The sequence below is a fragment of the Coturnix japonica genome, chromosome 1 (genome assembly GCF_001577835.2).
Source record: "Coturnix japonica isolate 7356 chromosome 1, Coturnix japonica 2.1, whole genome shotgun sequence".
Classification (NCBI taxonomy): Eukaryota; Metazoa; Chordata; class Aves; order Galliformes; family Phasianidae; genus Coturnix; species Coturnix japonica.
Genome location: NC_029516.1, coordinates 69,277,047 through 69,301,233, shown reverse-complemented (window position 1 = coordinate 69,301,233; position 24,187 = coordinate 69,277,047). Strand labels below are relative to the sequence as shown.

General features: G+C 45.1%; 1 protein-coding gene and 1 non-coding gene across 3 annotated transcripts; both read right to left on the bottom strand.

Annotated features, from left to right (window-relative positions):
* Window positions 1-1,968: 1,968 nt before the first annotated feature.
* NCAPD2 (non-SMC condensin I complex subunit D2) lies at window positions 1,969-24,151 on the bottom strand. 2 transcript variants are annotated; one of them, XM_015873295.1, is made up of 31 exons: window positions 23,955-24,151; window positions 23,075-23,150; window positions 22,910-22,968; window positions 22,271-22,452; window positions 21,017-21,156; window positions 20,555-20,682; window positions 20,348-20,471; window positions 20,115-20,262; window positions 19,030-19,227; window positions 18,362-18,496; window positions 17,760-17,841; window positions 17,023-17,200; window positions 16,689-16,810; window positions 14,071-14,292; window positions 12,980-13,154; window positions 11,884-11,968; window positions 11,585-11,718; window positions 10,816-10,948; window positions 9,446-9,530; window positions 9,181-9,342; window positions 8,706-8,935; window positions 8,437-8,548; window positions 8,000-8,123; window positions 7,659-7,814; window positions 7,261-7,438; window positions 6,255-6,349; window positions 4,563-4,643; window positions 3,117-3,303; window positions 2,781-2,907; window positions 2,494-2,661; window positions 1,969-2,104 (listed from the first exon to the last, which is right to left on the bottom strand). In XM_015873295.1, exons 1-31 carry the CDS (start codon window positions 24,082-24,084, stop codon window positions 2,022-2,024), a joined length of 4,239 nt encoding a protein of 1,412 aa, XP_015728781.1. In that variant the 5' UTR covers window positions 24,085-24,151; the 3' UTR covers window positions 1,969-2,021. The 2 variants fall into 2 exon arrangements, with proteins under 2 accessions (XP_015728781.1, XP_015728791.1); XM_015873305.1 differs by having other exon boundaries at window positions 8,706-8,932; window positions 23,955-24,142.
* LOC116652832 lies at window positions 22,529-22,849 on the bottom strand. Its single transcript, XR_004306051.1, has one exon. It is a non-coding gene; the product is annotated as a small nucleolar RNA U85 (small nucleolar RNA).
* Window positions 24,152-24,187: the final 36 nt, after the last annotated feature.

Sequence of the window (24,187 nt, the reverse complement as noted above, 5' to 3'; positions counted from 1 at the left end):
CTTACTTGCTGTCCTTCGCAGGCATTTTTCACTTGATGCAGACCTGTGTTTCTCTTTCTTCTCAGCCCAACCGGACAGAAAGTACAACGAACACATGTATTCATCCCACATTTCAATCTCTGAGGATATTAGTTCTGTACTTCCTATTCATATCCTACCATCTCGAAGCAGCTGAGTCAGCCTGCAAGAGCTTTCACGCTGCTAGTAAGACAGCCACAGGCAGATTCAATTCACATTGAATGCAACAGTTCAATCAACCCTTTCCTGAGTCAAAGGTAAGAAATAAATAGAAATAATGCTACTAATAAAACCAAACAACAATGCTTTGTTTCTGATACACTGAGCTCTGCAGGGATAGAACTCCCCATTGGTTCTATACCATGCAAGAAACTTAGGAAGCTGTAGAACATTTGGACAATTGTATTGCAAATTTGCAAGTCCTGCAAAACCTGGGTACATTTGCAGGCACAGCCTAACTCAGGTGCAAGGAAGTCGCAGCTGCTTTGCATCCCAGATCCTTGCTGAGAGTGCAGAACTGAATAGTCATTCTATCATGTCCTGGAAACGGCTGAGAAGTAAAAGGCTCTGGCAGGCAATGAGTCCCTGATTGCCCCAGTTTTTTGCAGCCTGAAATAGGTTATTGTCCTTTCCTCTCTGGTGCTAACAAGCTGCCTCTGTAAAAGCCCTTCTCCCTCTGATGCTGGGACACTGATTCTAGAGCTTGCAAGACCATTAGAAAAATAGTTTCCTGCTGAATTGCAGTCAGGCTTTTACAAGCAAAAGGAAAGGAGCCGGACAGAGAGTGGGAGGACTAGGAACGGGCTGGAGTATTCTGCAGATACCCCTTGGCTGAATAAGGGGTATCTTATTATCTCAGGGGTAAGCTGCTAGTGTGTTTATGTCCATTCAGGTATTAGCATAAATACATATTCCCAGGCTACTGCAAAGTTATGCAATTTCTAACACTCCCTTTACACAGGGATCAAAATAAACGACTGCAGTGTTTTGTCACTACTTACTTAGCCAGACCAGAGAAGCAAGCAGCAGACTGTCCTTGCTGCTGGACTGAAGATAACCATAGCGACTGCAGGAACAGTGAGACACTCAGTGGAAGAATAGGGAAAGATAGGCAGGAACCTACTGACAGCAGGACCCTTCTGCTTCCCATTCAGCAAGTCACTGGCCTGAGAAGTGTTTTCTAGGCAACTGCCAGGTAAGAGGAAATAATTCTGTGTTACAGCTCTGGGACAAATGCCAATTTGCCTGTGAGACAGGAGGTTAAAGGCTGTTTGTATGATTAACATTCACACTTAAGGCACTTGGTGTTCACATGGCTTGTCTAAGTGCTAGTTCTGATCTGAGCACTGGTGTTGTTTAAGTGCAGTGAGATGAGCGATGTTACCTGCATGACAAGAGCCAAAGTTATCTCCTGTAACTTTGATTAAAGTAATTCTGCACTTAAAATAAAACAAAAAACACATTGATTTGTATTTTCTTTCCTACTCAAGTTGCGTGGTCTTATCAACTTCTACCTTCTGCTATTCCTCACCTTTCCTTTGAGATCTGTTCAAGACAAGGTGCAGGTAACTTCCCCTCAAAGACCTGCTCATCTCTGCAGAGCAAGAGCCCCCAAAACAATCAAACAGAAAAGGGCCTAAACCCAGCCAAATTATTAGGCCTGTGGCAGGAGAAGCTGAATGGTGTAGTTACACCCCTGGTGCAAAATGGGGAAGGAATAAGCACACACAGTGGTTACTTTTGGCTGCTTGTTTAAATCAGGGCAGTGCGCGTTTTCCATCTGCAAAGTCAGGGCAAACAGGTAGAGCAGAAGCCGTGTTAATCACTGCCTTTCATCATGGAGATATCAGACAGGTTTGGAATCTTTTCAGCCTGTTGCAATGACTTTCCATTTTGCCTTCATTTAAAGCGCTATGAAACTATCTGGTAATTCAGACAAGAGACGACTGCTGCTGCAAAAAAAAATCGAGCTTTATTTTTGAAGACAGTGGCAGATGGTTCCCTCAGCGCAGCCGCCGGGTTGAAGACCTGGTGATGGGAGTTGTTTTGGTGGGGGTTTCTTCCTCCCTTAATTCTGCCAATAGCTCTAAAAGAGTAAAGTGTCAACAACCAGCACTCCACTGCCTTGAGCAGAGAAATCTGCACGCAGCTCTCGATCCCCATCTACATTCTCCCCCTTCTAGAGGAACAGCAGCATGTCCTGGGTTGGAAGGAACCTTAATGATCATCCAGTTCCAACCCTTTGCCATAGGCACTATGGCACATCCACTAGATCAAGTCTAATAAAACCAGGATAAAGTTTTTTTCATGCATTTTAGGAGAAAGATAGGAAGAAATTTAGGATTTAAACTCACCCGGCAGCCCAGAATCCCTAACACAGTTTCTCCACCAAGCTCTCACCCTTGAAACACCAAATCTCCAGTCCTTCTCCACCTCCCTGCTTTTACTTTTAAACATACATGTCTCATGCCTTACCATTCTCAGAGCTGTTCTCTTCATCACTGGAGAAGATGATAACAGTCTTTTTGCGCCGCTGGGACTTCTGGACACGTTTATTTTTTTGGTGTGCTCGAGGCCGGGGTGTGACAAAATCATCGTCATCATCACCCCTGTTGGCTGTGCTCAGGGGCCGGCGGCAGCTGCCTGCAAGGAAAAAAGGAAAAGTAGCAACCTTCTGTCTGTAAGGGTGAAGAAAACTCCCTAGGCATCTCTGTTGGGCTGCATGGTTAGGGGAAGAATGCGGTCCCACAAATGGGAAATACCTGCTGTTGTTTTTCGCTTGGCTGGCTCTGGCATTGGAGTTTTACCACCTTCCTGGCACGTCTCTGCTGAGTCCAGCCCTTGGTTATGGCAGGCAGACAGCTTCTGCTCCAGCTCTTCAGCCAAAGCCTGGTAGAGTTGTAAAATAGCAGCAGAAAAGAAAAACCAACACAGAGAAGCATTAGATCTGTGGCATAGCTAACTCCTGCCCTAGAACTCCCATCAGGATCTCCATTAAATCACTGAGGCCAAAGAGTAGCCTGCTTAACACGGAGAACTGCATCACTGCGTTTATAAAGCGCTTGTTTTCCACCCTGCTTCCCACCAGCCATCCTTACTTTAGCCTCAGGTTTGCCAACTGCTCTGCGGAATCGAACCAGCACAGCTTGGAAACAGCTGTAGACAGCTGGGTCTTGGAGCTTGTCTGCAAAGCAGTCAAAGTTGTCCTGCAGCTTGTGAAGGCCCCGCTCTGAGATGGGAAGCAGAGAAAGGCAGTAGGACAGATCCCGATACTGACGTTCATTTCTGGGAAAGACAAATTATGCCCTTAGTTCATATGACAAGGAGTGTGTAAAGATGAGCACATCCAACTTGGAATTACAACACATGGGGATAAGGCATGTTCCACTTTTTGGAACACGAGATTTAATGCTGTTCTGTTACAGGGTGCCACACTATACTGATATATACCAAAATATAGCTCACTGAGACAGAACGGGAGTAAAAACAGTAGGTCAAAGTCCCTCTTACATACGTGTACAAAAGAGGGGGCTGACATACACTCCGAATGTGCTGTTCAAACACAGTCAGGCAGAGAAAAAAAGCTGCAGCATCCAGGTGTTAAATGTAGAAACATCTCAGTTATACTTGGCACGTTGCTGATTAGAACCCCAGAAATCCTAAGGATTGTGGCTGCATAATCTTTCCCGATAAGCTCCTGTATTAGCCTTGAATAAGAGCCTTGCTCTAGCATTACCTCTAGCGTGCACTAAACCGATCCTCTTTGTGGAACAGTGGTGACATTAGCACAGCAAAAGCTACATGTGTTACAGCCAGAAGGATCTTTACAAGTGTGCTCTGAAGACCTCACCACTGTTCCTAGGATGAAATTGAGAGAGGGGCCACTTTCTAGTCTAGCTCAGGAAACAAAATCCAAGCATTTCTCAGGAATACGCAACTCCCCGGGGCAACTGAGTTGGTCACATGCCCAGCACTGTGTACAAACAGCCAAGATAAGCAGACACAGCTTCAAACCTCAAGGGCAAAGTCGCAACTGCGGAGATGGAACAATGTAGGAATGTTGGGTGCACCAAATCCAGTAGGAGATAAAAGATAACAAAGAAAATATTTGACAGGGAAGCACAGGGAAAGAAGCACCAACCAGAAAAAAGAAGTTTCCAGAAGGCAAAAAGATATCCCAGATGCATGGGATGGACTCTGGACTATTATACTCTGTCATCAGCACCATAAACAAGTCATGCTTTGCAGAAAGGACCACAGAAGTGAATAAAAGCCACCCTGGGGTTGTGTCTCCCTGCCTACCTGTAAGTAATGCAGATCTAAGTTCTCACAAAACCTTTACCCTTAAGAAAGATGAGAAGAGGACCCAAAGAGTTACAGAATGTCCTGGGTTGGAAGGGAACTTAATGACCATTCAGTTCCAATCTGCCATGGGCAGAGTTGTTACCTACTAGATCGTAGTGTAATAAGACCAGAAGGATAGGGTTTTTTTTTTTCAGGCATTTAAGGAGAAAGACAGGAAGAAATTTAGGATTTAAACTCACCTGGCAGTCCGGAATCGCTGACAGAGTTTCTCCACCAAGCTCTCAGTCTGTTTGTCTTTTGTAATATAGGAGAAGAGATGTCTGCAAAGGAAAAACACAGTGAAGTTGAAAGCCTGGAGAGGAAATCCCATTTCTACCTTCACCACTGCTTGCTTGAAGATCTCCTGCCCAGTGAACAGCCAGGTGGTTCTCCAAATGTGAAGATTAGAGAGCTCTGTATACCTCAGACTGCTCAGGAGAAGTTATAAGCATATAATATGTTTTAAGTAGTATTTGTAATCCCGGTTGGAGGACAGCTGCTTCAATAATTATAGCTGCATGTTTGTCAAGAAGCACCTGCCTAAGATGAAACACAGCTAGCAATATAGCTAAAAGCAAGGACTCTTGTGGGTCTGGAGTGAGAACTGCTGGTCTGTGTGATGTAGGTAGGTTGCTGAAAAGGCTGCAGTGCCTATTTCTGCTCAGCTCCTTCCATCCAATTTGAAGAGAAGCAACGCCTCCAGATGATCTCCCCATTTCAGAGCTGTGCTACACACCAGTATGCCTCACAAGGCAGACTGTGCTGGGTGTAGGATGCTATGCACACTTTCTTTTCTCCAGAATTATTATTTTGCTGAAGGTACATCGCTATACATTTTCATCAGTACAAAAGTGAACATTATTTTATTACTGTAAAGCGGGAACAAAGCTGAACTGAACTGAAATATCAACTTGATCCCACATTTTTCTCAGCTTTTTGAGGAATAAGACAACATTGACTTTAAGACAGTTAAATACTATGTTTTGTATGACATCCTCATAGAAGCTACTGAATAAATGATTTCTCTGTATTAAAAGCTGCAGCACACAGCTCCCCTTTTTCTTCTACCAGCATTTCTGTTAACTTATTCTCAGTCAAGTTGCTGCTGGCTTTCATGTAGCTGCTACAAATTCATCCTTGTTCAGTCTTAGTCATGCCTACAACCACCAAATCAAGCTTCTTTATGCTGTGGGGAACTGACACCCAACCTCAACACTCCTCCCCTGCATTTGTTCCGGTTTCAAATTCATCTTTCCTTAACTTAAGCAACCCAAACTGTGACATTGGAACAGAACATTTTTGTAGTTTACCGCTGAAGACATTTGATGGGAGACAGGTTAAGTCTTACAAAGAAAATAAAGAATGGAAACCAAAGATTCCTTACGTTGCCTATGAGCAACCGAAGCCATCAGGAAGTACTATGGAGAGTAAGGGTGTCTAGGAAAAAAGTAAAAGCAAAGAAACCGCCCCAACAACCAACACTCTAATCTGTTACTTTATCTACAGCTTTATTAAACATTATTAAAACTGCTTACAAAAACCCAGTAGGTCATCAGAATAACAAGGAAGGCAGATCTTTTAAAACCTGTTCACTCCTCCTATAGTTGGCTGGGCTGCCGTGCATAAACTGAGCCGTTTTTAGATCTCTACAGGGAAAGTCATTTTGAATGAGCTAGTGAAAACTCTGTAGGGAGCCTTTCCTTCACACTCAATCAGGGGGTTTTAGATTGGTTCCCCTTGGGATGTAGAGTGTGAAAGTCAGACTGAGTTTAGCGAGAGAAAAAGCATGATGTACGCCATGGTAGTTTGTTCTGTAGATTTGGCAGCCCTTAGCTCAAATGTGGCCCTAGTCAGAACAGACTCCATTAACCCGCATTTCAGATTTTACGTACCTCATAATAGTGTGGAATGATTCCTCATCTACGCCGCAGGCAGGATCTGAGAGCCGACTGATCATGTCTGGAAGCAGGTTATAGATGGCGTTATCCTGCATGGGACACAAGGTCATACAGGAGATACACAATTATGAATGACAGCTTAAGCCAAGACAAATAAGCTGTTCAATTAAAGTTACCTTTTTCCCCTGCACAAAGCTACTAACTGAATGCATCAGCTTCCTGAAACAAGCTGTTCACAGCCAGCCAATCCTATCTGGAGCTACTTGACTAAAGCTAAGGAGCTGACAGCGACTACATCCCTCTTTGACAGCCTTGGATGCAGTTTCTTTACAACCCTGTCACCTCCCAGCACAAAACCAATTCAACTCAAGGAACTGTCTCTCACATTGCTAGAAAAGACCCAACCCAAATTCCTTTTCCAAGTGCTTATAGGCAATTTAGTTACAGACAATGCAGAGACAGAAAACCAGCACAGTAGGGCTTACCTTTTAACAGAGCAAGCCTAGAGGGGGGTAAAGCTCCAGCATCACTGCTACCTTAGGCAGTAAACCTCAAACTCTGAAGAGCCTTCGTCAGCCTCAATGATGAATAAACAGAAAGACTGGTAATACTGCTATGGCTCCTACCTGCCTGGACAGTAACTTCTCTTTAAGTATCTCAATATCACACGGCCAGGAATAACCTTGAAAGGTCTCAGATGATGCACTGCCTGAGCCTGAAGTCAGGGAAATCTTACAAGGCCTGTTCCCAAGCCCATACTAGGTGTGCTGGTTTGGAGCCTGCCTTCTGATGTGAATGGATGAGCTCAAATTTGACAACATCAGAACTCATTTTGCAAAATTCCCTTTTTCTACCCTCACTTAGGCAACACAGAGGAACAGCAGATAGATCCCCTACAACAACACATCTTCTCCAGGGCTCCAAATTCTTGTGTAATTGACCCAACCCTTGCCAGCCCCTTGCCATTCTTATGAACTAAGAATCCCGAGCATCCACTTGCCTTGTGGGAGAGTTCATTGAAAAAGTTTTGAGCCACTGCCATGATTGCTTCCTCTGGGTCTATAAGCAGAGCTGCCATCTCACTCACTTGGCCTTTCACCTTTACCATGTCTTTGAGGATGAGGTGAGTCATCACCACGCCAGCTGTCTGCCTCACACTTTGGCAGGGATCTCGCAACCTGGTAGAAGCAAACAGTTAATACAAAAGGCAGCTGAGCATCTTTAAGTTACCAGTACCCATGACAGCCTACTTACTCAACAAGCCAGTTCTGCTGTCTCCCTCCAACAATGCCTTAAAATTTGGTTTCTTCCAACAGGTTCACCTTCCAGAAGCCTGTTGCCACCCTCCCAATCGAGCTCCCATCACTTGTCCTCTACTAGCAATAGGCACAGCACTACCTGGCATACAGATGTGGTGTCCATGGCTCCACCTGATTGGGGAAACGGATGGCCAGATCTCCTGCTGCAATAATGAGGTTGGATCTCACAACAGGCAGAGGCGACTTCTCCATCATAGTGAAGAGCAGACGCAAGTGGGAGTCACAGAACTCTGAGCTGGCAGGACAGGGTACAGAAAAGAAGGCCAAAATCAGTAACTGAAATCCAGTCTCTGATACTAGTGAGACAATAAATGTATGTTCTTTTGTCCTTTTTTTCCTTCCCCCTCTTCCCTGCAAAGGAGTTGCAACATTTACTGTACTTACGTGCCAGTGAAGCTGCTAAGAGAACATCAGACTTACCTGATCATGCAGACTTTGCCAAGAGCCAGGGCTGCAGCAGCTCTAAGTGCTGGATCACTGTAGAGCCCAGGGTTGTTGCAGATCTTGAGCACCAGTGGAACAAAGGCAGAAAGCAGGTGCTTCTCTAGATAGCGGGGATGAAAGCAGCAGGTATGTGAGCGCTGCTCAAGCAGCATTCCAAGAAAGATCACTGAATTTATAACAGAACTCCTGCAGACTATATGAGCTGGATAACTCACTTTTGCCACTGAAAAACTACCCTCAGAGAAACAGAACAATGAATGAACCTATAATGAAACTGATGCTAAAGGAAAATGAGTGTTTTTTAATGAAGGAAACAGCTCGTCTCCCTCTAAATGCATTACCCACCCCTCCCATTCTCTCATATGCGGCAGATGGAACCTGTGCTGCTCTTCAGTGGAGTCGTACTTACTTACCATCTAGAAGTTCTGTCTCGCAAATACTGCGGATGAGCTCAGCCTCAGTGTCATCAGCAGATGCTCCGATGAGACCCAGCTCCTCCTCCATAGTGATATCATTTCCTGTGCTCTGTGTAGAAAAAATTGATAATGATAATCCTTTTCTTTGCCAAGTAGAATTTGTCAACCCTTGACAAATTCGTGCCCGCTAGAAGTTTGCTGTGGCAGTAGCTGCAACATCAGAAGATCTCACAGGAAAACAAACAAATAAATCACCAAGTTCTCACCTGAGCTCTCTGCTTTATTGTGCTGCTGTCAGAGCGCTCTTTATGCTTCTTGGTCTTCTCCTCCTCCCTGAGGATGCGGCGCCTGCGCAGCTCCGCATTCACAGACACTTCCAAATGCGCTACCTGCTGCAATGCCACCTGCCCCACAAGGGACACCAGGTGCAGCAGCAGGAACGTAGGGAGACTGACGGCACCATCAGAGACTCTGTTGGGAGAAGCCCCTGACTCTACTGGAGGAAAAATGATTGCAGTTCAGCGTTGATTTGGAATCTACACTTATCAGTTACTGCCCAACCTCAGTAACTGTATATCCTGCCTACATGATCCACAGACCCCTTTCACAGCACTTGCATTCCTCCATGCCAACATCTCTACTAGCCCCAACTTTTCTCCTCCCACAGTTATCCTAGACCACCCAATCATAGCACCAGAAACCACAGGTACAGATTTGCTTCACCACTATTTTTTCCCTCACCCTCTTTCTGCCCATCAGCCTCTTGCAGATTCTCCAGAGCTTTCTGGCTGCACACCTGCAGGATGTGAGCACATATCTTCTCTGGCCCTTCTGCTAGCTGGTAGATGAGCGTTACTGCTGCTTCCATGAAGGGGATCCAGTGACTACTTTGCTGGGTAAAGCCTGATAAGAAAAAGGAGCCGTGTGCCACATGGAGCAGCTGCAATACATGCTGCTTCACAGCCCAGCCCCACCTCCTCCAAACCCGCTGCTGACTTGAGCTCACCATTACTCACAGCCTTGCTCAGGCACTCAAACAGTTCTTGTTCCTGTGGCAGTCGAAATGGGACGTTGTTCTTCCCCTTTGCTGGCTGCAGAGAGAGAGACAGAGATGAGTTACTCCCACCACAGAAAAGAACACCTCCATGCCCTCTCTGGCTCTTCATTTTGCTGCGTGAACAATCTAAACCAAAAGCTTGCTAGGCCCATGGCAAGGACATCCAGCACTGCTCTGCAACTCAACACACCGTGGGGACATTACTGTCACTTTTTAAGCCAAGCCAGTTAATTCCGCTACTTTACCTTAAATTGAAACAACTCTTTAAATCTTAAGATGACTCTAAATCTGATGTTATTTACTCTGTACTGCTGCCACTACACATAAGCTTGGTCTAAGACAAGTCTGTGAACTACTAAACCAAGAATAATAAAGCCTGGGATACCCCAGCACACCCGTGAGTTCCCGATCAAGATATACTTGATTAAAACAAGCTGCTGCTTGAGATTTGTCAGCTTTTAGTAGCTGGAAGTAAAATCTTACTCTCCATTATGAACTTTTTGTTTGGAGCAGGAGCAGAATAGCTTCTACAATTATTCAAGTGTCGGTCCCTTCCTGTGTAAGTAACCACAGCATCAAATCAGCGTAACATTTAAATATTGTGAAGATAGCTGGGATTCAGAGTGCTGTAACATGCATTAATTCAGAGGTACTGCTGTCATATCCCCCCAGTGAAAGGGGCAAAACCAGACTGACTGTGATGTGTGAAGGCGAGCTGCTTACATGCTGCAACTCCTGAATTAAAATACCCCAAATGCTTGAGCTACAAACAAAGCAATGACAACAATAAAAAAAGAAACAAAGAGTTTTTCCCTAAGTGCATTAATAAAGAAACCATCTGATAGGCCACCAGTTATAACATGAATGAATCTGAAAACCTGTCATGCTTTATATTCAGCCACACAGTCAACAACTCCCAAATATCAATTAACGGAGAGGGCAAAGGAATCACAACACCAGAAAATATCAGTAGAGGAAAGTGCTTCATGGTTGAGGAGACATAAATCAGCTTCGAATGGGGAGCATGAGCAAGAGAATTGGAAGGAAAACAGATTTTCTTGTGCACTGAACTCTTTCCTAATTTGAATTCAGAAGTTGCCTAATGAAAATATTCTCATTGCATGTTCACTGATGTGCGATAAGCTTTCCAGACAGCGCTGCTGAATGGTCTCAACCTGCCTCATTTTGAAGAAACAAAAAATCCCATACAAACAAAAATGAAACAAAAGCCCTAAGTGATACAAATTCTCTTTCTCAATGTAAGCTCCGTTCCCTGCTTCTCTTTTAGCGGGTAACCATTTCTGTGACCAGAGCTTTACCTTAGAATTACTGGCAAGTTTGGAGATTGCATTGCATACTTCTTCTGCCAAGCGATAGTCTTCACACACCCTCTCAGACAGCCCTACTGTCACCAAAACATCCAGGTTGCTGCCTATGATCTCTGGCTTCCCTCTATGGAATGGAAGGGACAGCGTTATTATAGGAGGTGCTGATGAAACTTCACAGTAAACATCCATAACCAAGAGAAATAATCCTTGCTGCTTGCAGAAGGCAGGCATTCAAGTAGGGAAAAAAGATAAATCAATTGACTCAAAATACAGCTATAGGGGATGAAGTAGGAAGATATCAACATGGAAGCTTAATACCCAAGGTTTACTAGGTTGGAAAATGAAGGAAATTAAGTTATAAATAATTTAAGATAAATAAATCATAGTGTAATTATAATTTCTTTGCACGCAGAAAGGGAAGCAGATGAATTTCCCTCCATGCTAAGGCTCTAGATGTCTCTATTCAGCAGCTTCTCTCAGTTCTTGTCAAAACATGAAGTGCCAAACTGTAGCATGGTAAAGCCTGAAGTGGATGTTTAGAACACAAGGAAGGTACCATGACCACACTTATTTGGAGACCGCTGTTCAAACACAATAAAATTGTTTAATTCCAAGCTTCATCACCCCATGGCCTGGTTATATTTCTGAGGCTATAGAACCAAGGGTCAGCTGATCCTGCACCCACAGTTGTTCACTAAAAATTAACTCCCTCTGCATCCTCCCTCCCAACTCACAGGATCACACTGGGCCATAGGCTTACCGTGCCATCATCCCCAGCAGCATCACAGCTGCACGGCGTTCCAGTGGTGAGCACTGGGTTTTTTCTGTGAACTGCTCCCAAAGCAGCTGGATCACAGCAGGTTTTATTTCATCTTTCTGCACAAACTCTGAGATCTGGAAAAGAAATTCAATAAGACAAGCAGGGAAAGCCAGAGGAGGACGGGAGGATGGACTTCAGACTAATAAAGACATTACATGCATTGAATGCTGTTTTCATATAACATAACAAAGACCTTTAACAAGATACACAACCTAAACTCAGACAAAACAAATACTCACTATTTCTTCTAAGCACTGTATCGTTCCTAACGATGCATCCACCATGATGAGATAGAGAGAAGACACCAGGTTCTGGGCCCTGGCCCTTTGCAAGGTTAAATGAAAAAAAAGAAAAAAAAGTTAAGAATAAAAAGGAACTGTCATGATTACTTGTCCTCAGCTCTCTAAATAGGCAACTATTAAATAATAATAGGGAACAAGAAAACCAGCTCAAGTCCCAGTGCAGATAGCATGAGCTCAAAAGTCCATTGCAGCTACTGATGCTCTGCACAAATGTCTGGCAACAGGCTCACACCAGCCCCTTCACAGGTCCCTCTCAACCACTAGTCACAATACTATTCTCTAGAGCATAAGAAATTGCAAAACTATCTACAAACAAATAAGGCTAGAGTTCAAACTGCAGAACAGCTGTATCCAGACAATACTGTCAAGCATCAGCAAGAAGCAAGGGTGCTGTCTGTCGCCTTCAAGGTACAAACAAAAGTGCACACGGGCAAGAGAGTTGGAAAAAGAAGCAAGTGTTGTGCTACAGAAAAGATAAAGCTCCTCTTTGCAAGAGCACCTCAACATCCCAGCCCAGATACTCAGTAAGGGTCAGCAAATAAGGATCCCACCACCATCCTTTCATCCTAGTATCAGAAACACAGCCCTGAGTCTAGACTACATTGTATGCCATTCCTAATTCTCAACCCAGCGACAGGACAAACTATAGCCAAAAGAAACCAAAGATGAAGAAACATCTGTATCAGACTAAAACCTTCCCCAAGGAAGGTGGAGCATTACATTCCTAAGACATGGGATCTTGTCCAAAAAATCAGTTTATTGATGCCATCAAGAACCCAAGAACTGACGCAACAAACATTCAGAGAGTCAGTAGCTCAGCATCAGGGTTCAGCATCAGTGCCTGATACCAACTTCATTGAAAATAAATCACAGCATTGCATTCTGTGAGTTCTCATATGGAGTTCCGCTGAGTTAATTTTTCCTACACATGAATACAGATGGGACATATAGGAAACGTTTCTTTGGGGAGTTGTTGGAACAGAAAGGAAAAACAAATGAACAAACAAACCCTTTTGTTTAGGACAACCCATACCTCTCTGAATTCCCGCTGGGGCTCAGATAGAGCTGCCTGTAGGCGTTCAGCACAGCCTCCCTGATACCAGGCTCTTTCGACCACACGAGGGGAAGCATCTTGCGGACTCCAAGCAGTGCCTGGGGCACACCAAACTGCGAGACCGTCACAAAGAACTCTATGGCTTCTTGAACCACTGCAGAGGAAAGAACAGCTGCATTAGTGCAGTTCCTTCCTTCTCATTATTAAAGAGGCCATTAAGACAAATTCATAGGCACAGTGATCTCATAGCTAGCCCTAGAAGTATCCATGATCACTGCTACTGTCTGCAAATGGCTTACGTCAGAATAGGGTCACTACCACACATAGATATCCTGGAGGAAATGGGGGTAAATTAGCAATATTAGAGCTAAATGTGATATGATAGAGCTTGGAGAAGAGTGGTTAGCAAGTGGAAGGAGGTTGTGAGAGGAGGGAGTTGTACCTGATCTCTACCCCAGGGATGCTGATTTGTGACAAACAAGTTAGTATTAAATATTAGTAGCTGAGGTAACCTAAAGGACTGCTCATCACTTCACATTTGTAGTGAAGGTACAACACTGAAGAGAACCAGGCAATAGGATCTGTTGAAAAGTAACAATTTTAGCTACGGAATAAAGTGTAAGGAAAGGTGAAGTTCCTCTCTTTACCCCACTGCAACAGCTGAAGTTGCATCAAGGCACCAGGAAACAGAACGCAGCTTCCTTTCACACACTTACTTTGAAGAACTACAGCTGAGATTCCCTCCCTCAAGAGAGGAGAACCTACATAAATATAATCATCTCGGTCACATTCTTTTTGCTTGTTTGGCCTTTTTTCCTAATCTTGATATTTAAAACTTTGGCTCCTACACGTGTCTAAAAAGCCCTCATGCCCTAATGCAAATCTCTCCCAACAACCAAGTAGATAGTGCTTGCTGTTCCAGTATTCCAGTGTCTGTGACATCTGCTCAGTGAACAGCAGCTCTTCCAACCCTTCCCCTCGAGCTCTAACACTGTGTCTCCTCTCCAGCAAAAAGGGACAAACCTAGGAACTACAAAGAGGAAAAAAGCCCCCGTGGCTATTTCACACACCTGAAACAGAGTTTTCATACATCAGCTTGCTGATCTGGCTCAGGGCTTCAGTGATTTTCACTGAGAAGTTGTAGGCATCTTGTAGATACTGCACCAACATCTCCTGTTTGACCAGCTCTGTTTGAGGCTGCTCTTGAGGCCGCTCTTCCAGCGCAGCTTCTTCAGTTGTAAGACTGCCACTTTCACATGGAGAGTCCCCACTATTCTCACCTGGGCAAAAACCTGCACAGCGTGAACACTTGTTTGTTACGGGTATTGAAGGCATAAGACAAACAGGAACAGTTCAGGGCATTTTAATTCTTCACACTCCACCCCTTACTGACATTAGAATCAAGAGACTTCCATGAAAAACAAAACAAAGCCAAAAAAACCACACGACTCAAACCAAACAAACAGAGACACTCCCTACAAAGACAACATCTCAGAGTATCATAGCGCAAACTCCAGCACTACAACACAGCACATCACATAAGTATCAACTAAAACAGGTGGAAAAAGGCATGATCCAGTTTACCTAAATACCATAAAAACACTGAAGAGGTTAATCTGATCTTGATACTTCCCCAAAGACTGATGAGGACCTAAAAGAGAATTAGGACAGAGTACAGAGAAGGCAAAAACTACTGCTCCGTAGCAGTTTGTACAGGTGTGGGGAGCTGACAAAGGTGAAAAGATTATTTAGATAGTAGCTCTCTTAAACAAAACAAATCAGAAATTAGCTCAGGAGAATAAGCCAGGAGACCTTATTCTGAAACAAACACAAAATTCAGTATGCACAGTTGTGCATATACAGCAAAATACAGCAAGAAATGTGAGCCTAAAGGAGCAAGACTTTGCTTGAATCTGGCACTTGGTAAAGACCTTTAAGAGTGAGCATTATATGCCACCAACTGTTCAGGAAGCAGAACTCCACACACAACCAGACAGGTCAGAAGTGATAAAGTGATACCCTCCTCACCTGTATCATCAAAAATCTCAGCTATTAGACGCAAACACTTTCCAGCTCAAGCAAGGAACAACAGTAAGACTACATCGCATATTGCCTTGTGGCATTACCTACATGACCATGGAGAAGACATGAGGAAGTGGCATGACCAACCTACTCCTGTACTATGAGCATCTGTTGTGGGGCTGCTATGCATAGAAGAGCAGCAGGTACCAATTGCTACAAAGACAGTGCACAGACAGCAGTACCGCACCAACAGGGACTCCTTGCTCCTTGAAGGTAAAGGAGAATCAAGTCAGTTTGCAGAGATAAAGGCTGTCCAGCTGGCCTTATATGCTGCTGAACGGGAGAGGTGGCCAATGCTTTATCTTTATACTGACTGATGGATGGTGGCAAATGCCTTATGGGGGTGGTTACAGCAGTGGGAGCAAAATAACTGGCAGCAGAGGGGTAAACCTGTTTGGGCTGCTGAACTGTGGAAAGACATTGCTGCCCAAATAAAGAATATGGTTGTAAAGGTGCATCACGTGGATGCTCATGTGCCCGAGAGTTGGGCTACTGATGAACCACAAAAAAACCATCAGGTAGATTGAGCAGCCAGAATTGAGGTGGCTCAAACAGACTTGGACTGGCAGAATAAGGGTGAATTATTTCTAGCTTGATGGCCTCAGGCCATCAAGGTACAGACATGACATATAAGTAGGCTAAAGACCAAGGGGTGGACTTAACTATAGATGCTACTGCACAGGTTATTTATGACTGTTACACGTGTGCCATAATTAAACAAGCCAAGAGGATGAAACCTCTCTGGGGAGGGAGAGGGAGATGGCGAAAGGTGTGGTGGGTTGATTATATCACCTTGCCACGATCTCACAATGATAAGTGTTATGTGCTTACTATGGTGGAGGCAACCACTGGGTGTCTTGAAACATATGCAGTACCCCATATACATGTATATACATATATACGTTTGTATATGTATATTAAGCATGATGAAGTGATGTAGAATAAGGGGTGGAATGTCACGGTTTTGTAGTCTTTGCTGTTGGTATTCCACATCATAATATCATGTGGAGCACAGAGAAAAAGAACTACACATCCCAGAGGACCTCACGGTCAGAGAGGAAAATATGTCATGGAAGTGATGCTGGCTTGCTCTCTCTCACTGCCTGGCAGTGGGTGTGGGTGTGCTTCCAAGATGTGTGCCTTCCATTTCAAAGCAGGCTTCCCAGTCTTCGGAAAACTCTCTTATTTCACTTGATTTATTAGCCTCAATTTTCAATTAGATTGTATTATATTGTGTTATCTTACATTCTGATATCATACTTAGTAAAATAAGTTATCATTGCTGCTGCTCTGTTTGTTTCCCTGAGCCCAGCTCCCATCTCCCCACCCCTTTTCTCTTTTCCCTTCCCATTTTTGGGGGCTGGGGGGCCCACAGGCCTACTGCCCCCGTGACGGACATAGATTGATCTAGATAACTCCATGACAATAAGGAACACTGGCTTCACTCCCTTCAGCAGATATGATACAACTGTGAACTGGTGAGTTACATACATGTATACTGAGGCCCACAGTTTGAAGAAAGAAATGCAGCATTCCAGACAGTTTTAGTCTAACTCTAACTACAGCTTAAACACAGGGAAGAGACAGACCAATCTGCTGTAGTTACCTGTGTAAAGTCTCTCCAGAATGCCCAGGATCCTTGCCTCCTCATTTTCCTCTTTGAAGCTACTGAAGGGCTCTTGTGCCTGGAAGCTGCACACTGCTTTCTGTGTAAGGCGAACTGCACCCCTGGTCAATGACAGAACCCAACAGAACACCAGCAACCCATTAGTGCAGAATGTAAGGGAAACCATCCAACTATGCCCTGAACTCCTGCCAGCATGTTGTGTCAGATACCCAGGTCAATCCTTTCCCATAGAGTAACGTTACTGGAAATCACGCATTTACTCTGGAGCTCAAACCTTCCTTGAATAGAGAAAGAGATTGCAGAGCCTTCTTACTTGTAATTCAGCTTCTTCAGCATTCCAATGATCTGCTCTGATGCACGCTCTGCTGTTTCTTCAACTTCCAGCACCTCCTCATCTTCCTCTTCCTGTGATGGCTGAAGGATCTGCCTTGCAGCAGCCCTAACTTCTGGAAGCATTGCTTCCCATTCTTCTTCTGGACTGATTGTTGGAGCTATAAAGAAATGACAGAGAGAATGAGAAATGCAAAAGATTCAAATGATACCTTAAGCGGGGAAAAAAACTCATCTGGAAGTTAGGTCCCAGGCATTTTCCTCAGGTAGTTCCCTGTTGCTGATCTCAAATTCACTATGGGGGAAAAATGATAGAGTGCCATCATTTGCCATTTATTTGTCTCTAGACAGCAGAAAGTTCAAGGCTAATCAAGCTGAAATTCCTGTCTGACCAAACTCCTGGCAGAAGCTGTCCTTGAATGGCTGACAACAGAAGCCTGAGAGGATGTTTGTACTTATGTTCAGTTCTTGCCCTGAGAATAACACTGTTGACCTAAGTATGGACATTCACATTGTCCTTTTACTTCATCGTGGCAGGAAGACTCTTGTGAGTTTGTTTCCCAGTTAACTGGCCTCGCTGTTTCACATGAGTAAGTTCTGAGATAAAAGTCACTGCAACCCAGGAGAAAGCGTAAGATGAGGAAAAATAAGCCCAGAGTGAAATTCCTACTGGACAGAATGCAAGTTACACCCTGTGAATGGGAAAGAGAAAGAAGTTACCTGGTTCTCTGCAACGGTCCTTCATTTCTTGCAGCTTCTGCACCTCTTTCTTGAGCGGCTCAGCCAAGTCATTACAGCTCAACTGAAAATGCCAAGAAGAAGTATGTTACATAACTAGTTTTTCTAGAAATCTCCTTCCTCTATTTCCTTAGTGTTATCAATCACCTCGGAAAACCCTGATTTTAGAAACTGTAGTAGCAAATTCTGGCCACCATAGATGCAGTAAAATGCCAGTCTCAGAAGCTCAAGAGGATGTGCAGGTGAACATAAAGACTGCAGCTCTGCATAGAACATTCTAAAGCCTAATTCTGATCATAAGAAAAGAAATCCCACAGTGAATTCACATCAAACCACTGCAGATTTTTCCATTATCAAGATCACAACCACTTTGGCCCTGCACACCCGTCAATTACAGTGAGTGAAGATCCACAGAACATGAAATCTGAACAACAGAAAATTCAGAAAGCTCCCATTTGCAAAGTCAAAGCTCGTGTCTCGTTGAAGGGCCAACATGGAAAGACCACTGCCTTGCCCACACCATGCTACAGACACTCAGCCTGCAAACACACTTCTAGCATATCCACCCTGTTAACAGGAATTACCTTGCAAGAATAGGGATTATTGGACAAAAACGCAGCCAGGAGCTGGATGGCATTTTTAACTACCACCACAGATTTATCTTTGAGACGCCCGACAGCCAGGGATACAACAGCCAGGAACTGAGTCAAAGGCAGGACCTAGTACACAATGAAAGGATAGATAAAAGTTATCAAGAAGCCCTAGAAATTCGTGACAATTTGTTTTTCTGCAGGCAAATTTCTACACGCACATGCTGTTCTACTTGTGGCTTGCATATGAGAAGGCACAGATTCCTAACAGATTACAGATTCCTAACAAAAAAATAGGTCAGCAGGGACCTCCATATATCTTCTAGTCCAAGATCTGTTGAAAGCAAGGACTTATAAAAGGTTACAAGAGTTTATTAAGAAAAGTCTTTCTGAGAACAGAGATGTTTTCCTATAGTAGTGTCCAGAAAGAGCTTGCACAATTGAGCTCTTCCTTCTATTCTGTACTAAGAAGACCTAAAATCATGCAGTTTCTGTTCCCTGGTTGCAATAACCTTAGGATCTTTGATCTCTGGGGAAAGGGACAACAGATATTTTACTACTCATAGACAATGTCTTTCTCGCAAAGATCAGTGACAGAAATTCCCTTAGAAAACAGATCAGGGGAAAAGACAGAGTCAGAGCTGTTTTCCCAACACACACACCTTGCCTTGAACAATTCGAGTGAAAAGTTGCAGCACCCGACTGCGCACAAATCCATGGACATCACAGATGTGGGCCTGCAGCGTGTTCAGGAAATGGTCCCGAGTACCACGAACAGCTTCTTCCAGCTGGTCACCATTCAGCACCTGTAGCAGCACTTCTGCCATAGCTGATAAAATGGCATTTCGCATCATGTAATTCTGCAAAAAGATGAGTTGGTGAACTAGAAACAGAGAATAAAAGACTATTTCGTATTCCAAGGGGGAATGACAGGCCAGAATTTGAGCCTTCTAACTCTCGAGCTTCAGCCTTAACTGAATTTCTCTATTCCAGGGTTTGTATCAACCTTGGTTGAACGTGGCTGTGCCTGCAAGACTGAGCAATCCAGCCCTGCTATCCAGCTAGGTCCAATGCGGAAGCAAGGACTAACATAAAAACACTTTAATGGCACTTTACCAAAAAGTAGCATGATGAAAGCCATTAAAGTAACTTGATACTGAAGAATAAAGGACAGCAGACTGATCTGATAGCAGTCAGATCGCCCTGGTTCTCAGATGCATGGAAGCAATAACTAGAAAGTAGGTGTCATGGTGTACATTTCCTCTGTGCGTTTTAGGGAAGGGCATGACATGTTCCAAAAGGCAGGTTTTGGCTACTTGATCTCTGTGAAAAATCACAGAATCACAGAATGAGCCGGGTTGGAAGGGACCTCAAGGATCATGTAGTTCCAACCCCCCTGCCTGGCAGGGCCACCAAACATACACCTTTACTAGATCAGGTTGCCCAGGGCCCCGTCCAACCTGGCCTTGAACACCTCCAAGGACGGGGCATCCACAACCTCCCTGGGCAGCCTGTTCCAGGGCCTAACCACTCTCCTAGTGAAGAACTTCCCCCTAACATCCAACCTAAATCTTCCCTCTTTTAACTTAAAACCATTTCCCCGTGTCCTGCTATTGTCAGCCCCTTCAAAGAGTTTACTCCCCTCCTGAATATAGGTGGGAAAATGTTCTGTTTTCAAAAAGAAAAATCAAAAAGCAGTACTTCTACTGCTTGTCTTCTCTGGACACATAATATTTTGTAAACGTACCTCGCCATCCAAGTGACGTAGCAGAACACTCATGTTGGATAACACCAGCGAAGGAATTTGTTCAGCCAGTTCAGTGATGAAGACAGCATAACCCTTGATTCCAGAAGTATCACGAGCCAGCTCTTGTGGACATTTCTGTCCAATTTCCCTGCACAGAACAATAAAATAAGGAAAAGGGTTTCTCAGGTTTCTAGGGGTAGAAGAATACATGTTAGGGTATTTTTTTCCCTCACCTCAGCAGTTCACCTACTATGCTTTTCAGTCCATATTCTTTAGCCCAGAGAGTCACAGCCTGAGCAAACAACGGGGCTACATGTTCAAAGTGCTGCAGCATCTGTGTGATCTTCAGGGTAGCACCTTTTAACAAGGGAAGGAAGAAAAAGAGGTCAAGAAAACTACCTAGGAACAGCTTCCAGAAAAAGAGAAAAGCATGAACTCACTGAACATGTGATCATAGTGGGTCAAAGCTGTAGCGAGCAGATGCGTTGCTGCTTCTCGTGTGGCCCGATACCTCTGAAGACCAATATTTGAATTCTCCAATATACGATAACAGCATCCCGTCAGTAAGCTAAAACCACAGAAAAGAGACAGTCAACTTCACTACTGCAGTTTGCACTGACGCTATTCTAGCAAACTACACTAAGTATGCACTAGCTACATCTTTCCCTTGAACCAGGCAGATTACCCAGTATCCTTAAGAAATTGAGCAACAAACACCTGAATTTTATACGAGGAAAGGAAGTGATTCCTCAGCAGCTCACTTTTCCTTCAGCTTACTTGGCATCCAGCAGTATGTACCCTGAAGAGGGCTGTCATACCACCTTGCTTGCAGATTTACCATTTAACCCCTTCTTCCCACGCCTACACTGACTCTAACCCACTATTTTGAAGGGTTGTCTTACCTGACAAACTCTTCTTCCACCACTAAACCGCTCCAAAGCTGACGGAGATCTAGCTGCAGCAACTGTGTGAACAACTGTAACACTGGTTCCCTCTCATCTTCCCATGAGAACCCAGAGGACTTGGCATGGCTCTTCTTGTTCTGAAAGGAAAGTTATACAATGCAGTTCATCAATAGCCTGAACACAGAAAAAAAACCCCACCACCATCATCATATTTCCCTTGAAATGAAAACGATCGTTAAACTCTAAAGCTTCAAGAGGGATACCATTAGATGTACAAGAAATCTATATGCCTACATCAAGTGACCACTGTTGCCTGAGCACAGAATGACTTTCACTCAAGAAAATACTGACAGCCAGGTAGCCTCATAAGGACCAAACCAAGTGTAAGAGGCCATGCTTTTATACCATTGACTCCAAGCTTGCTGAAGGACACAGATGAACAAGTCTAAGCAAGTCCTGGGCAATAGTTGAGAAATCCTTTGTCTGAGGGACACAGATGGACAAGGCCAGGGGCAAAGAGAGAGAGATAAGCTGCAGCTGAATGGCTGTGAATTGGTCTTTTGTGTGGGCTTATCTCAAGGAAGATGGCCATCTCAGGGTGTGCTGCACATGACTCTTAGCCAAGCAATCAGGGATGTCAAATAGGCAGGAAAAAGGAGGATAAAAGAGGGATCAGGAACCATACAGTCAGAATTTCTGATATTAGATTCCCCACATCCTGACATCTGCATGCTGAAGAAGATGCCTGCACGCTGAAGAAGAACAAGAGGTATGTGACTTCAGATCCCTCACTGCTGCTCTACTGCTACCAAAGGACTCCCCTGGACCTGCTACCTGAATCCTGCTGCCCGCGCTTCTGAGTTGGACCATTGGAACATCTCACAACGGGACACTACTGCATCCTGGTGGTGACTATCCCCGCTTCACACAATTCTTGCCTCTTTCTATCTTTCCTATTGCCTGCCTTCCCTTCCCCATCACCCTAAATCATCCATCCTCCCCTTCCCCATCTCCCTAATTAAGATTCACAATAAACTGATTGGACCAACATTTGAACTGTTGTTTCTTAATTTCACACCTGATATACGTATAGCAAAGAACCTCTTCTCCCTCCTATAAACTGGAGTAAGACACTAGGGCCTGGGCTTTCCCCAGTACCATGCTTAAACAAACACAGCTACATTCTTTGACACAGAGCATACAGACTTTCTACATTTTATATCTCATTTTCTCCTCAGTTCTCTCACCTACCTTTCCAGCAGGATCTACCTCCGCCAAACCACTCTTGAAGGCTTCCATTTCAAAGGCTTCCAACAGGCCAGACAGCAAATAGCAGTTCATCTTAAGAGCATTGAGGTGAGCGTTGCGGTCTGTATGGCTCAGCCCAGAATCACTCAAGATGGTAGAAAGCTCATTGGAATGATGGGTCACCACTGGAGAAAGGTAGAAAAAGATGAACGTTCTTGGCCAGGTTCCTCAACCATCCTCCCTGCTCTGGAGACCTAGAGCAGTCATCAGATTACCAAAGATGTGTGCTCACGTCTCACCAGCTGTAACGTGGGCTGCCCCTTCAACCAAAACCTCAGAGGCGCTTTCCCATCCTGTTCCCCAGCCACCAATCAGTTCCTAGAAGCACTTGCTCAGAGCTGACAAATCCCAAGGATTTATTTCCCAGGGACGCGGGGAAGGGGATTTTCTGTCGGCCTGCCCTTACAGCGAGCACGCACAGCTCTGCATTGCCCACCAAGATTACAGACCCGTATACTGGTAATGGACTGAAGGAGTAACCCTGCTGGTAGAGTCACATTAGCCTTTATATCATCATTGAACTGCTGCCCAGGAGCAACCTCCCCACCACTCCATTTTTGCCCAGAGATAGCAAACACCCACCTTGCATCATCAGCTCCAGAGCATCCTCCTTGGCAGCAGTATCCAGGGCTCGGAAGTGGCTGTGGGGCAAGGGCAGCTTATCGTGGCAGCAAGCAAACACCACAGGGGAGAGGCAGCTGTTCCCGACCCTCCTCCAGCCTCCAGGTCCCTCCGCTCCCTACTTACCGCAGCAGGCTGTAAACCGTGTCGAAATGCTGCAGCACAGCCAGCGCTCCCCGCTCCCTGAAGGCAGCCTGGAAGTCTACGGGGAGACAAGGAGAGGGTGAACGACAGCTTTGAACCACCGGCAGGGAAAGACCTGGGGGTCCTGATGGACAAAAGACTCAACATGAGCCAGCAATGTGCTCTGGCAGCCTGGAAAGCAAATTAGAACCTGGGCTCTATCAGGAGAGGGGTGGTCAGCAGGGATAGGGAGGTGACTGTCTCTCTCTACTCTGCCCTTGTGAGGCCCCATCTGGAGTACTGTGTCCAGGTGTGGAGCCCTCAGTACAACAAAGACATGGACATAGTGGAGTGGTTTCAGTAGAGGCCATGTAGATGCTCAGGGGACTGGAGCACCTCCCCTATGAGTACAGGCTGAGGGAGTTGGGTTTGTTCAGCCTGGAGAAGAGAATTGTGGGGGTGACCTCATTGCAGCTTCAATACCTTGAAGGGGAATTACTCCGAGGGGAGTAACTCTTGGAAAGGGCCTGACAATAGAGACCACGGGGAAATGGTTTTTAAGTTATAAAGAGGGAAGATTTAGGTTGATGTTAGGGGGAAGTTTTTCACATAGGAGAGTGGTTAGGCCCTGGAACAGGCTGCCCAGGGAGGTTGTGGATGCCCCGTCCTTGGAGGTGTTCAAGACCAGGTTGGACGGGGCTCTGGGCAACCTGATCTAGTAAAGGTGTATGTTTGGTGGCCCTGCCAGGCAGGGGGGTTGGAACTACATGATCCTTGAGGTCCCTTCCAACCCGGCTCATTCTATGATTCTGTGCTCTACCCGGGCTTAGGCCGGCCGGGCCTCGCAGGGCCTAGCCTAGTGAGGGAAGGGCTGGGGCCTTACCTGTGATGGCGGCCGGCAGCTCTCGTGCCGGCAGCACCTCCTGCACGACATAGTGCCGTGAACTGTCTCCCCGCAGCAGGTCGTCAGCAGTGAGAGGCAGCTGGAACTCGGCCGGCAGCACGGCCGCCATGTCCCCACACAGCGCTACGGCCACAGGAGCTCGAAACCGCGCGCGCAGATCACGCTGGCCTCACCCAATCTCCTCTCTCAGCCAATCAGCGCCCGGCAACGCC

What these genes read in the sequence shown, in the direction of transcription:
- NCAPD2 (XM_015873295.1), bottom strand. Translation starts at nt 24,084, where the DNA reads ATGGCGGCCGTGCTGCCGGCCGAGTTCCAGCTGCCTCTCACTGCTGAC. An exon ending in GGACCGTTGCAGAGAACCAG is followed by an intron (nt 17,201 to 17,759) that starts GTAACTTCTTTC and finishes ATTTCTTTATAG; the next exon opens with CTCCAACAATCAGTCCAGAA. An exon ending in ACACCACATCTGTATGCCAG is followed by an intron (nt 7,439 to 7,658) that starts GTAGTGCTGTGC and finishes TGCTTCTACCAG; the next exon opens with GTTGCGAGATCCCTGCCAAA.